Genomic DNA, 14799 nt, shown 5'->3' on the forward strand with positions numbered 1-14799 from the left:
GGGTTTGAACCGCCAGCCGTCTGGTTAGCAGGCAAGTGTCTTAGCCACTATGCTACCAGAGCTCCCATTAGGAGATGCTTACATTTTGGACAAGTCTCTGACAAAAGTGAGGCAATATCTGAATGGTAGGCACAGACATGTTCTTTTATCTCTAACTCCCCCTTCCTCCCTTTGCTAGCTCTGCTCACTACTCCTTTGCTGTTCACAACACACCCAACAGAGGCTCGGATTTTTTAAAAAATCTTAACCATTTCATGACCAAATTATTTTCTGCTTTTTTGTTTTGTTTTGTTTTATTCACACAGTTATACAGGTCCCCATCAGGCAGCAGCATGTATCACAACTGAGATAGCAGCTTCCCAAGAAATGTGAGAGGCTGGAAATATTGGTGGGTTACATATGTCCCATGAGTCAAGAAAAGGTTAAAAGTAAAAAGAACCTCAGGAGCAAGCCAATTCTTAGGACTTCAATGTAAGAATTTCCTAAGTATAAGATATCTTTTTTTAAAGTTCTAGAGCAGAGGTCGTTTCTCTTTGGGGGGTCTTTGAGAATCTGGTAAGATTTATGGTCCCAGAAAAAATTCTCAATCACATAAATGTACAATATTTCGAATAAAATTTCATGGGGTTTGCAAGTCTCTTGTTAAAATACCTCCTCTTCTGATTACAGTTGTTTCCTTCCTTGAGTTCTGTGATTCTATTTTATGTCTTAAAATAAATCACCTAACATAAAAAACGATTTAGAGTCCTCCTTAAAATAAGAAGACCTTGCCTGTTGCCCCAAGCTAGCTGACAGTTTTTATTTACTTACGAACTTTGGGAGTAACTCCTGCAATATACTCTTATTGTGACGACATAAGACATTATTAAAACAGACAGCACAGGAACACAAAGACAACCATCAAAATGAAAGGCCACAATGAAAAGATACTTTAAAAAAAAAAGATACTTTTAAAAATCTATTACAGAAAGCAATCTTGTAACATTACAAGTTCCCCCTGCACATATAAATGGACTTCACGGAGAGACATTAGTTGTTATTCTTTCTTCAAGGCAAATTCATCTTTCTCTCATCTCTGCATCCAAGTAAAAAGTTTACCACCAAAATTTCTGGTTGTATTCTATCAGAAGGACATGGAACTAGCTTACTAAATTATAAGTAACGCAATGAGAGTACCTTATTTATTTTATAAATTTTGCCACTTCTGATAAGGAAGGAAAAGTAATGACAAGTGAAAATAGGAGATTTAATGGGCAGCAACACAAATGTCTTTTGAGTAGCAAAAATGCCTCAGATGGTATTAATTCTGTTCTAAAATATTCTCCTATTCATGTAGATAGACACATGTTAGTTCTAAAGAAGAAAAACATGTCTGATATCTAAGGGTCACATGAGAGCTGACCAGAGGCACAGAAGGAAGCACAGCCTGAGTGAGGAGAACAGTCAGTGCAGCAGGGAGCACTCATGCCTGGTAGGAACCTAAGGGTGGCCAGTGTGGAGATATCTAAAGGGAGACAGGAGAAAGGGTTTGTTCTCTTAGGTTCAAAAGGCCACACTGCCATTTGCTTCCAAGTGATTTCCCAAACATTCACAAATGTGATTGTTTTGGTGGCAAAAAGTAGCACCAGTTTTCTGATTGTTTTTCTTGTCAACAAAAGTAGGTCATCTTACTTCTAAGAATTTAAATTCTAGTTATCTGAGTTCAAAGCATTTAAATTCGTCCAACGGATAACAATGGGCTAGTTTTACTTAGGATAGTTAAAATCAAACAAAATATAAGCATTCTACGCACTCTCACTTTCCCTAAATTTGTCCTCTTGCAAAAGTAAAAATAAACCAAAACAAATTCACTGCCATCAAGTCTATTCCGACTCATAGCGAACCCCACTGGGCTTCTGAGGCGGTTAATCTTTATGGAAGTAGATTGCCCCATCTTCCTTCCACGGAGCAGCTCTGGGGTTTGAACCACCAACCTGCTGATTAGCAGGCAAATGTGTTAGGACCGCACCACCAGAGCTCCTATAAGTTAAAATAGGACATAGGAACTCAATACATGTGTAGCTGAATTATGTAAACCTCAACGACGTCTTGCTATTTTCAACAACAGGTTTAACTGCATGAAAGTAAAATGAAACTCCATGAAATAGAAAGAGAAACATATTATGCCCTAGTTTTGCTACCTACAAACACACTAAAAAAGCTCTTTTGACCTTCCTCCTCGTACACACGTACTGCTCGTACAGAAATAATAATTATTTTCCAGTTAATATATTTCCAGTTAATATTTTTGAGAACTAATTAGTTAGACACACACATCTCAATGCCGTGCGTGATATCGGAAGACACAGTCCGTTAAACGGCCCCCAGGGCTCGCATCAGGAAAACCGCAAGAAGCAGAGAAAAATAAACAAAAAGCACTTCGTCATCTAAATACAGGCACTTTGGGCGACAACACAGACTATCAGCTGAGAAAGAAGGTCGCCTTCAGATGATAAGTGAAAGTTTAAGTGGCTGCCTTGGGTCTCCTTCGACGCATTTCCTGGACCTGCCTGACACGCTCGGTGGCCCTGGTTCGCCAATGGGGAACACAGGAGTAAAGAGATCGGGGGTGAGGGTGGCCACCCTCACCCTTTGAAGACGCAAAGGTTAACATCCCCTCCCCAGAAGAGGTAAGGAACAGGGGTGGGAAAACTGCAGCTTCCAGAATTAGGTTGAGAGACGCGGCTCCACAGCCTCTCAAGACGGCAGGCCAACGGCCCCGGAGCCCGACCCCGTTCCACAGCCCGGGCTAGCCCGCTCCTGCCGCCCACTCACCAGCTGCAAGCCTTTGAGGACGCGCCGGGGCCACTGAAGCCGGCCCGGGGAGAAGTAGGCAGTGAGGCCGCTCCGGGCGCCCCTGGTAGGTCCCGGGTTCTCTTCTGTAGTGGGGCCGTACACTGCTCCGTTCTCCATCGCCTAGGGCCGGGAGCGCAGCGACCGCAGCTTCTGCGTCGCGGACTTAACCAACTCCGGGAGAAGTCCGCAGGAGCGTAGCGTCATTTCCGAGACTCCACCCCGGCTTCCGGTAGGCCCCGCCCCACACTAGCCCCGCCCCTCTCTCACCCCGCCTCCGCATTAGCCCCAACCCCTCCAGCCCTAGGGTTTACACCCTTGTCAAACTCCAGTCTGTTAGCCCTTGCTTTCCTGGCCCTCGCCCAAGATTTGGATTCTCTCCCTGGGCATTTAAACATTGATTTGTTTCACACCCTTCTCAATCTTCCATCGTCCGGACATTCATTCATCCCTTCAATCCATATTTCTTGAGTGACTACAGTGTGCGAGGAACTCTGTTCTATGTACTGCTGTTACTGTCAAGTATCAACCAACAAAATAAGGTCCCTGCCCTCAGGGAGCAGAGGAGATGGACAATAAACAAGTAAATTACAATTTCAGATATTGATAAGTGACATGAAAACAATGCTATGATGTGTTGGAGAGTTGGGTGCTGAACAGGGTGGGTTCAGGACAGGTGTGTCAGGACCATGATTTTTGAGTTGAGTGAGATCTGAAGGAGAAGTTGCCAGGCTTGTGAAGATCTAGAGAGAGACTTTCACGCAAAGTAAATGGCAATGGCAAGTGCAAATGACCTGTGGCTCATTCTGGAACCCAAAGGCTGATGTGGCTGAAGCCAAGTAAGACAGAAGGAGAGGAGATGAAGTTGGAGATATACGCAGAGGATGCATACTGCGGGAGCTTGCAAACAAAGGAAAGAAATTGGATTTAATTTTAAATGGAACGGAAGAACTTTCAGGACTGCTCCTTCCTGCATCTGAATTCTTTTTAGTCTTGCTTGTCAAAATAATTTACTTGCCCTTTTTTTTTTTAACTCATCTTTCTCTTTTTCACCACTGTTGCAGTCACATAATTTAACTTTATGTGAGTTTCAAGTAAACTCATCAAGCAGTTGCTTTACTTGTTGTTGTTATGTGCCGTCAAGTCGGCCCCGACTCATAGCGACCCCTCCTTGGGTTTCCGAGGCAGTATCACTACGGAAGTAGGATTGCCCAACCTTCCTTCCGAGGAGTGGCTGGTGGGTTTGAACCGGCAGCCTTCTGGTTAGCAATCAAGTGCTTTAGCCACTATGCTACCAGAGCTAGGCGGGTGGAAAGGGTGCAGACTGTACCAAGTGACACTGTCAGAGGAGGTGACACCAAAATGACTGCCTATAAAATTTTTGTGCAGTGTTTCAGCAATAATTTATGATTTAAATATATTATTTAAAGCACCGGTGCATCACACTCTCCCTCACTCATTCCCACTGAGATTTGGACCAGTGTGACGCACCACAGAGTGGGCTGGTCAACCCAGACCTCAGGGGTGCAAGGGTAGGCACCCATCCTGAAGGGCCCCTGAATTGCAACACCCCCTGGAAAAGGGGCTTTCAATAAATCTCAGTGAGGAAGCTGCTCTGCTATGTATGAAACCCTGGCCTAGAAGCAGGTTGTCTATGAATGCTTTAATTTACTATTTAAATGTGTTATTTCTGTATGGTCTGGTAGAGGAGGAGGTCCTGGGGGATGCCTGACACCATGAGTTATAGCGCCAGGTTACATCAACCCTAGTGATGCCACTGTCATCAAGGCAAGTAATTATGTTTTAACAACTGATAATGGTTGAGGTATATATGCCAGGCACATGTATTTTCTCCACAACAATATAAAATTGAGAAAACTGAGGCCAAGAAGCTGAGTATCATATTCAAGGTCCAACGTCCAGTAAGCAAGGCAGCTAGAATGGAAGCCTAGGCAGTCTGACTCCCCACCTCGCTACTAACTACTAACCAAGCAAACCTCAGCCTCTAACCCATCTGTCCATTGGGGTCTCAAAATCTCAGAAGACGGGAGAAGTTACTGCTGCCATTGGCTTCCACAGTTATCTGTTCTTCTCTGGCCCAAAACCTTCCTTTCTGCCAGTAAAGAAACAAAAGCTGCCATTGAAATGAATAGAGACAAGTAGATACTACTCTGAAAGGGAGTGTGTGGGTGACTGTCTACAGCCAGCAAAAGTAGCTTGTTGTTTTGATTAAATGCATTCTAAATGTCCTCCCAAGGCCAAGCAAGAACTAATTCTGTCCAATAAAATGAAACCTCTGTATTTTCACCAAACTTCAAAGATTATTGCTAACTCCTGTTATTCTTCAAGTCCTCGCCTTCCTAAATTGGCCACTGATGCCTGCGATTTACTTTGAAATTCATCCAAAAAATAAGATAGGTTGATAAATAATAGATACATGGATAAAAGGACTGACTTGTGATCAAACAAGTATCGCAACATGTTAATGGTAGAATTCACATGGGTGTCCATTGTACATTCTTTGAACTTTTCTGTATGTCAATTCAATGGCAAAGGGTTTGGTTTTGATTTATCTTTCCCAATTAAAGACGTGTGGATCCCTTATGTTTTCTTAATCAATTAAAGGCCAAACAAAAAGTTTAGGGCTTCATGAACAAACACTTGCATTGATGATCATTTTTGCAGCAGTCAAATGCATTAGGCACTACACCACCAGCGCTCCCACAAGAATATGTACTATTTGGGACAATATGATCTGATGATATTTCAGACATTCAAAAATTAACTTGGTACCATTTTTTCAGTTGAGATTTTAATTTTTCAGCAACTGTTACTCAAAACTTTATACCGGCTCTCTTGTCTCTATTAGCAGTTAAGCAATAATGTGAATACAAAGTTGGATTATGGATACTGTCCTAATATGAGGTCATAGGAATGTCCATAAATGACCATGTCACAAAATAGGAAGTGGTATGTGTTATAAAATCGATACAAATTAAATGTGTTGGGAATCAGAAGAGAGAGATATGACTTCTTAGTAGAAGATCAGCTAGATGGGGCTTCCAGCTGGGTGTTAAAAGATACTTAAGGTTTAGACCAATAGAAACAATGCAGAGGGCATTCTAGGCTGAAGAGCAATAGGAAGGAAGGCACAGAGAGTGTACACAGGCACAGTGAATACAAAGGAGGAAGGGCAGGATTGCCGAGGAGTGCCTAGTGGGTTTGAACCTCCAGCCTTCTGGTTAGCAGTCAAAGCCTTAGGCACTGCACCGCCAGCACTCCCACAAGAATATGTACTATTTGGGAAAATATGATCTGATGGGGTTTCAGACATTCAGAGATTAACTTGGTGCCATTTACACAGCTAGAAGTTGCTGTAAAAGTTCAGGAAAAAGGGAATAAGGGCTTAAACTATGACAGTAGTCATGGAATCACGGTAAAGGGGATGGATCCAAGAGAAGCTCTGGAAGGTAAAACCGGTGAGAATTGGAGACTGATTTGGCTTAGGAGTACAACAGGAACTCGTTTCAATAATTAACTAGGAGATTGAGAGAAGGTAATGACTTCGACAGGAATCCCTGGTTTGTGCAAATAGTTAAGTGGAAGGTTGGGCAATCTACTTCCATAGAGATACCACCTCAGAAACCCAAAGAGGGGTTGCTATGAGTCAAACTGACTCAACAGCAGTGAATTTGTTTTTTTGTTTTGTTTTGTTTTTTGGCTACTAACCAAAAGATTAGGAGCTCTGGTAGCATAGTGCCTAAGGCACTTGACTGCTAACCAGAAGGCTGGCGGTTCAAATCCACCAGCCATTCCTCGGAAGGAAGGTTGGGCAATCTACTTCTGTAGTAATACTGCTTCGGCAACCCAAGGAGGGGTAGCTATGAGTCAGGTCCAACTCAACGACACATAACAACAACAACAACCAAAAGATTGGCAATTTGAACTTACCCGGAAGGGTCTCAGAAGAAGACCTGATGATCCACTTCCAATAAGTCACAGTCATGAAAACCCTAAGGAAAGCAGTTCCATTCGGAAACACACGGGGTCACCATGAGTTGAAACTGACTATGGCAACTGGTTTGATTTGGAATGACTTGGAGAACATAAAAGGAAGTAACTCTTGTCAGTGTCAGAGTATAAATTTCAAAAAGTCATGACTCTCATAAAATACATAGTGAATATGTTTCAAAGATTTATTTAACTTATTCATAAGGTAATCAGAAGACTATAAAGCTAGTTCAAAAAAAATTAAAAAAGCTGGTTCAGAGGAAGATGTGCAAGACTATGGTAGACATATAGTCAATGAAAGAAAGAATACTGGAATAAAATTGCTAGGTTAGATCCCAAACTGGTTATTGTTCTACAAGGAAATTAAACTGTTACTTTTGTTATTGATTTCTCTACTGGCAAGAAATCATTTTCATTTCTGACAGACAAAAATCCTTTCCAACTTATCGATTTTCTGTAATTAACATGTAACATTGCACCATCTGGGTCCGAATCAGATAGTAAATGGTAACGCATACAAAATTATCTTTCCCTAAACAATCAGACTCTTAGGAGAGTTTATTAGACTGCTTCTAGTCCAGGGGTTGGCAATTTTTTTCTGTGAAGGGGCAGATAGTAAACATTTTAGGCTGTGAGGACCATAAATCTGTCGAGACTACTCAACTCTGCCATTTCCTTATAATGGCAGCCATAGGCAACACATAAACAAATGGATGTGGTTGTATTCCAATAAAACTTTATTTATAAACAGGCATTGGACTGAAGTTAGCCCACAGGCAGTAGTTTGCAGACCCCTGCTCTAGTCCAGTAGTTCTCAAACTTAAGTGATCATCACTCACATAGAGGGCTTATTTCCGAGCCCTACCCATAGAATTTGTGATTCGGTAGATCTGGTGTGGAACCCAAGGCTTTGAATTTCTAACAAAGTCCCAGGTGATGCTGATTCTACTGGTCCAGGGACCATACTTTGAGAACCACTACTCTATTATGATCTTGGAAGGATATTCAATAATTCTTTCATCTTATTTCCAAGTTTCAGATAAATTTTCTTAGCAAAGGGAAGATGAAGAACTCAGATTAGGGTATAAAGAGGGCATCCTGCTGAGTTATTGGTGAATAGTTTAAAATACGGATCTGGCGCATTGGAGAAGATAAAGTATTTGCAAGATCCTCAGACAAAAATAATAAACGGAGCCATAACAATGCTAAGGGATAAGTTTATTTTAAAAAGAGGATTTAAGCCAGACCTTTAGAGGGAGAGGGAGAGAAAGCGAAGAGGAGCCAGGAAAAAAGAGTCAACAGAGAGCAAGAGGAGAGCACAGAAAATAGTGTCATGGAAGGCTAAGAGTCAGAAGTTTTTACCAACATTTCCAAACAATGCAGAGTGGACAAGGGTGCCCAATAAATAAAGAAATGTTTGCATCAGAGATTTTCCAGAGGCAATAATTTATCGAAGCTCCTCTCCCAACAAAGCTGAACTAGAGGATAAGCAATACCATCAACCTCCACATTTCATTTAAACCAGCAGAGTGGTATTTGGTGGTGTAGGGCCTAAGGCTTTTGACTGCTAACCAAAAGGCTGGAAGTTCAAACCCACCAGCCACTCCTTGGAAGGAAGGTTGGCCAATCTACTTCTGTAGTGATTCCACCTTGGAAACCCAAGGAGGGGTCACTGTGAGTTGGATCTGACTCGATGGCAGTGAGTTTGGTTTGGTTGATATTACGGGAAAAAGACTGTGGATGGTCAGCCTCCTTGCTCCTACCTTCAGCTGGGTATTTTAGTCCAGCACAATTTGATTATTTAGGTGAGAGATATGATGAAGAAAAGTGGAAGCTTCTGAGGACATGGAGAAGAGAGAGGGTGGGTGGGGTCTGGTCCCTATCATCACCAAGCAGCCCTTAACACAAAGCCTTGCCCCGTAATATGTGCCATTAAAGATTCAGAAACCATTCTTAGAGTTTTTCCTCCTTTCTTGATTAAATTCTTTTTGAAAATCTGAAATGTTAACAAAAAAAAGTTCCAGAAGTAAAAACACACAGAAAGGTATACTTAGAGAAGTGTCCTTCAGTCACTGTCCTTCCACCCATTCTCTGTAGGTCACCAATGTTGGTAGTTTCTGATTATCTGTCTTGCATTTTGTTTAGTGAGAAAAGACAGATATGTATCTCTTTCTATTTCCTTCCTATACAAAAGGCAACCTGTTATATATACTCTAGTACAGTTTTTCATTTATCAATATATCCTGGAAGTTACTCCACATCAATTCATAGAAATCAGTTTCATTTTTTCAAATCACATAATACTTTATTGTATGACTATACCACAGCTTATTCTGCCAATTTCCTATGTATAGGCATTTAGGTTGTTCCCAGATTTTCACAATGACAAATAACAATGACTAACCATGTGCATGTTATTTTTGTACTATCAGATTTGTATCTTTAAAATAAGTTCCTAGGCATGTGATTGCTGAGTTCATTTATGTAATTTTGTTAAACCAAAAAAGTCCCTCACTGCCATCAAGTCGATCCCAACTCATAGCAACCCTTCCTCGGGTCTCCAAGGCGGTATCTCTATGAAAATAGATTGGCCAGTCTTCCTTCCAAGGAGTAGCTGGTGAGTTTGAACCGCCAGCCTTCTTGTTAGCAGTCAGCTGCCTTAAGCACTATGCCACCAGAGCACCCATGAAGTTTTGTTAGATATTACCAAATTCCCTCACTAGAGGGCACTAGACATTGAATTGTTTTGCATTCCCACCAGGAGTATATCGTTCCTCTCCAACAGTGTTGTCAAGCTTTAGCATTTTTTCATTCTAATAGGGAGAAATATTTCAGTGTAGTTTTAATTTACTTTACTCTAGTGAAGAAAGTTGAACATATTTTCATATGCTCAAGGCCATTTTTATTTTACTTATGATTTATCTGTTTATGTCTTTTGCCCATTTATCTATATTCTATAGCGTTTTGTTCTTCTCCTTCTTTTTATTCTTTATATGTTAGGAATATTAACCCTTTACCTGTTAAAGTGTATGTGTGTGTGTGTTTATATATATGTGTGTGTATGTATGTATATATATGGCAGTTCTGGTACCATAGTGGCTAAGGCACTTGACTGCTAACCAGAAGGCTGGCGGTTCAAACCCACCAGCCACTCCTTGGAAGGAAGATGGGGCAATTACTTCCATAGTGATACTGCCTCAGAAACCCAAGGAGGTATCGCTATGAGTCGGGTCCAACTCGACGGCGCATAACAACAACAACAACAATATATGTATATATATATTGTTGTTAGGTACCACTGAGTCAGCTCCAATTCATAATGACCCTACGTACAATGGAACAAAACACTGCCTGGTCTTGTGCCAGCCTCACAATCCTTGCTATACCTGAGCCTATCATTGCAGATATTGTGTCAATCCATCTTGTTGAGGGTCTTCCCTTTTTTTGCTGGCCCCTCCACCTTACCAAGCATGACATCATTCTCCAGGGACTGGTCCCTTCTGACAACATGGCCAAAGTACGTGAGACGAAGTCTGGCCATTCTCGTTTCCAAGGAGCATTCTGGCTGTGCTTCATCCAGGACAGATATATTTGTTTTCCTGACAGTCCATGGTATTTTCAGTATTCTTCACCAACGGCACAATTCAAAGGCATCAACTCTTCTTTTATTTTATTCTTTTTTTCTCTCTCAGTGAGGTATGCTTGATTCAAGCCATGTTATTTTCAATAACTTCATTCATTGTAAGGTTAGGTGACTGATGTCGGGAGGAACCAGGCCAGAGGAAAAGGAAAGAAAAGTTTATTTAAAGAGTAAAATCAAAGAAGTATAAAGGCTGGCTCTCAGAAACTAAGAGAGAGTAGCAGCCCTGACTGAGTCAGGCCTCTTTTATATTCCTTTTTCAGAGTTCCTTGTTTCTTTGATTGATAGTTGAGAACGTCATTCTCTTTGGTTCTGAGGTCAGCTAGTTCTTTCCATGTGGGTCATATTGCCCTTATTGTTTATTCCCTGTAGTTTCTGTTCAGAAATAGATTTTGATAAGAACTAGACATTAGTCATTAGGGGGTTTGTTGGTTAACTTATTTTCAGGAGTGCCAAACTGGAAATTTTAATAAGAATCAAACATTAATCATTATAAGGTTGGGTTTAGCTATTTCCAGGAGTGTACATTCCTTTTTGCTGAGAATGTTCATTGTAAGATCTAATTTTATTAACCCTTCCTTCATATGCATATGAAAGCTGGACAATGAGTAAGGAAGAGCGCAGAAGAATTGATGCATTTGAATGGTGGTGTTAGAGAAGAATACTGAATATACCAGGGACAGCCAGAAGAACAAACAAATCTGTCTTCGAGGAAGCGCAGCCTTAATGATCCTCAGACGAGAATGACCAGACTTCATCTCACATCCCTTGGTCATGTTATAAGAAGTGAGCAGCGCCTGGAAAAGGATATCATGCTTGGTAAAGTAAAGGGACAGTGAAAAAGGGGAAGCTTCTCAATAAGATGGATTGACACAGAGGCTGTGATGATGGGCTCAAGGATCCAGGGAGTCCTCCAGTCTCAGTAGGTCCAGTAAGTCTGGATTCTGTAAGAATTAGAAATTCTGTATCACCTCATTTATATGAAAAGACAAAAAAAAAAAAAAAAAACTTACTGTCATTGACACAGTTCCAACTCACAACGACCCCTCCTTGGGTTTCCCAGGCAATATCTCTACGGAAGTAGATTGCCCAGTCTTCCTTCCAAGGAGTGGCTGGTAGGTTTGAACCACCAGTGTTCTGGTTAGCAGTCAATGCCTTAGACACTATGCCACCAGAGCTCCCATGAAAAGACAAGAATAAGTAAATATATAGAGACCAATGTCTATTAGTGATTACCTGGGGTGACAGGAGGGGGGAGAGAGGCAATCATTCTCTGGAATGTAGTTAGTTTATGGTGATGGGAAATTGGCATCAGTTAAGGTTTTGATTGCACAACTTAATGAGTGTAATTAATATCACTAAGTTCTACACCAGAGAAAGGACAATATGGCAAATACTGTGTTATATATAATTTTCTAACAGTAGTAACAAAACCTCCTGCACCGATCTCGCCTCATGTATGTACTACTTACATACATCCAAACACTTCATGAGATTAGTTTTGTTAGTTTGAAGGTACAGGGTTATGGCTTTGTGGGACTATCCAGTCAACTGGCCTAATACTGATTTTAGAATCACTGTTCCACTCTCTAGTTTGGTGAGTAGTGCCTGGAGTCTTGAAAACTTTTGAGTGAAGTCATCCAAGTTATAACAATTGGTCTCTAGTTGCTTGGAGCAACAGAGGATGAAGGAAATTCAGGAAGCAGAGAAGAACTGGATTGCAGGTCTAGTTGCCTTCATGAACTACTTCCTCCTTAGCCATGAGACAAGAAGAACTGGATGGTGCCTGGCTACCACTACTGAACTTTCTGATCAGGGAATCAACAGATGAATCCTGATCAAAGGGGCAGGGGGTGGGGGTGTGTGCCATAATTCTTTTTAAAATGTGGCTGGATTTAAAATTTTTCTTTTATTGCATATGGATTGAGTTAAAGTTAGAAAGCCGTCCCCTCTGCACTGAAGCACATTTTTTCTTCAAGTATTTGTATACTTTCATACTTTACATTTAAGTCTGATACATTTGGAGTTTATTCTTGTGATTGACGTGAGGTGTGGAATCAATTTTATCTTTACAAGAGCTAGCTAGTTGGTCTAGTACTACTATATTTATGTGTTTTTTTTCTAGTAGAAACAAGTACACAAGACACTAGATTTTACAATACTAAAACATTTTGAGTCCTTAGCTAAAAATGCTTGCTTGAATAATTTACTCATGGTACTAGTATTTAGGAAATTTATGTAAATTAAAATTCCTTTCCTAGTGGCTATAAAAGCTTACGTTTACCTACCACTTTACACTTTGGAAAGCACCACCACATGGCCAAACTACTTTAGTCTCACTTATAACTTCCACCAGCATGCAAAAGGTCCTCAGTACTTTACAGATGATGAAATCAAGGTTAGAGAACAAGGAATGGAGTAGCCCAGCTCTTCTAGTTTTTTTGCATTGTCCTCCACAGCATCTTAGTGTTGCAAATCTTGCACATTAAGATTGTGATGGCTTTATTAGTCCACTTAAGGGAGATGGTGACCAAGAGGCTCAGACATCTAGGAAGGAGGATTAGATTGTGACTCTACCTTATTTAACCTTTGCCTCAGTTACCTAGTACTGCTATGAGGGTAAAGATTCTTTTTTTTTTTTTTTTTAATGCATTTTATTGAAATATTTCATGAAATACACAAAACTAACGTGACATGGGTCAATGCATTTTTTTTTTTTTTCAGTGTTTCCTCCTCTCCCCTCCCACCCCTGGTAACTAACAAAGAAAGTTCCCTTCCATATATAAACCTTTCCTTGACTTTTTACAATAATGAACTAATACTATATTTGTCCTTTTGTGACTGACTTATTTCACCCAGCATGATGTCCTCCAAGTTCATGGATGTTATGCAGTGTTTTGCAGATTCTACATTATTCTTTAGGGTTGCATGGTATTCCATTGTGTGTATGTACCACAGTTTGGTTATCTACTCTTCCGTTGATGTGCACATAGGTTGTTTCCATCTTTTTTGCCATTGTAAATAGTGCTGCAATGAACATGGGTATATATCTGTTCTTGTCCTGTCTCTCACTTCTTTAGGATATATACCTAGTAATGGGATTGCTGGGTCAAATGGTATTTCTAATTCCAGCTTTTTAAGGAATCGCCGTAGTGTTTTCCACAGTAGTTGTATCATTTTACAGTCCCACCAGCAGTGGACGAGAGTCCCACTCTCTCCACATCCTTGCCAGCATCTGCCATCTTCTGTCTTGTTTAACTTTGCCATAAGTGCTGGGGTGAGATAGTATCTCATTGTTGTTTTGATTTGCATCTCTCTGGCTAATGATCATGGCTAATGATCATGAGCATTTCTTGACATATTTGTTGGCCACCTGAATATCCACTTTGGTGAAGTGTCCATTCTTGTCTTCTGTCCATTTTTTAATTGGATTGTTAATCTTTTTTTGTTGAGATGTTGCAGTTTTCTATAAATTTTAGATATAAGTCCCTTGTCAGATACATAATTATCAACAAGTATGAATTTGTTGCTGTCATTTTGTTATGTGCTCTTCATGGTGTTGGTTTCTTTGTTCCATATAAGTTTCTGTGCTGTGCTCGATTTGTTTATGAGTTGTGTTATCACTTCCTTCATTGCTATTGTTTTATATGTGCTAAATATCTGTGCTGGTTCTCTTTTTTATTTTGAAGTGAAGGCTTATCATTTTTCTTTAAGGTTACCCTGTGATTTATAATTTCTTCCCAAGTTTAGAACAGTCCGTTCTATCTTGTAGTTGTCTTGACTTGCCTACCATTTAGAACTTCTGTAACAATACAGTTTTTTCCCTCTTTTTGGTTTGTAGTCATCTTCATTTGTCAATTGATGTCTCTGGTTCCCTGTTTACAATCTTGTAGGCTTATTTACTTTGGATATTTCTATAACTGGGTTGGTTTCTGGGTATGTCATCATGTATGTTAACGGTCAGTTGTTGTTGGCTGTTGTTGCTTCTCTGTCCAAAGGGCTCCCTTTAGCATCTCTTGTAAGGTTGGTCTGGTTTTAACAAATTCCCTTAATTTCTGCTTATCTGGAAATGTCCTAATTTCACCATCACATTGGAGGGACAATTTTGCCAGGTATATAATTGTTGGTTGGAAATTTTTCTCTTTCATCCTATTGTCTTCTCATCTGCATGGTTTCTGCCAAGAAATTTGAGCTTATTCTTATTGGTTTCCCCCGTAGGTACCTTTTTTTTCCCCTTGCTGCTTTCAGGATTCTTTCTTTGTCTTTGGTTTTGGTGAGTTTGATGATGATGTCTTGGTGATTTTCTATTGGGGTCT

General features: G+C 40.5%; 1 protein-coding gene across 1 annotated transcript in view; it reads right to left on the bottom strand.

Annotated features, from left to right (window-relative positions):
• CMTM6 (CKLF like MARVEL transmembrane domain containing 6) overlaps positions 1-2952 on the bottom strand; it is a 35181-nt gene extending 32229 nt beyond the window's left edge. Inside the window, exon 1 of the mRNA XM_007948662.1 lies at positions 2815-2952. Within this exon, the coding sequence (XP_007946853.1) occupies positions 2815-2952 (138 nt within the window). The remainder of the gene's footprint in view (positions 1-2814) is intronic.
• Between the last annotated feature and the right edge of the window lie 11847 nt (positions 2953-14799).

This window comes from Orycteropus afer, unplaced genomic scaffold (assembly GCF_000298275.1).
Source record: "Orycteropus afer afer isolate SDZICR_OR568_19922 unplaced genomic scaffold, OryAfe1.0 scaffold00218, whole genome shotgun sequence".
In the NCBI taxonomy this organism is placed as follows: Eukaryota; Metazoa; Chordata; class Mammalia; order Tubulidentata; family Orycteropodidae; genus Orycteropus; species Orycteropus afer.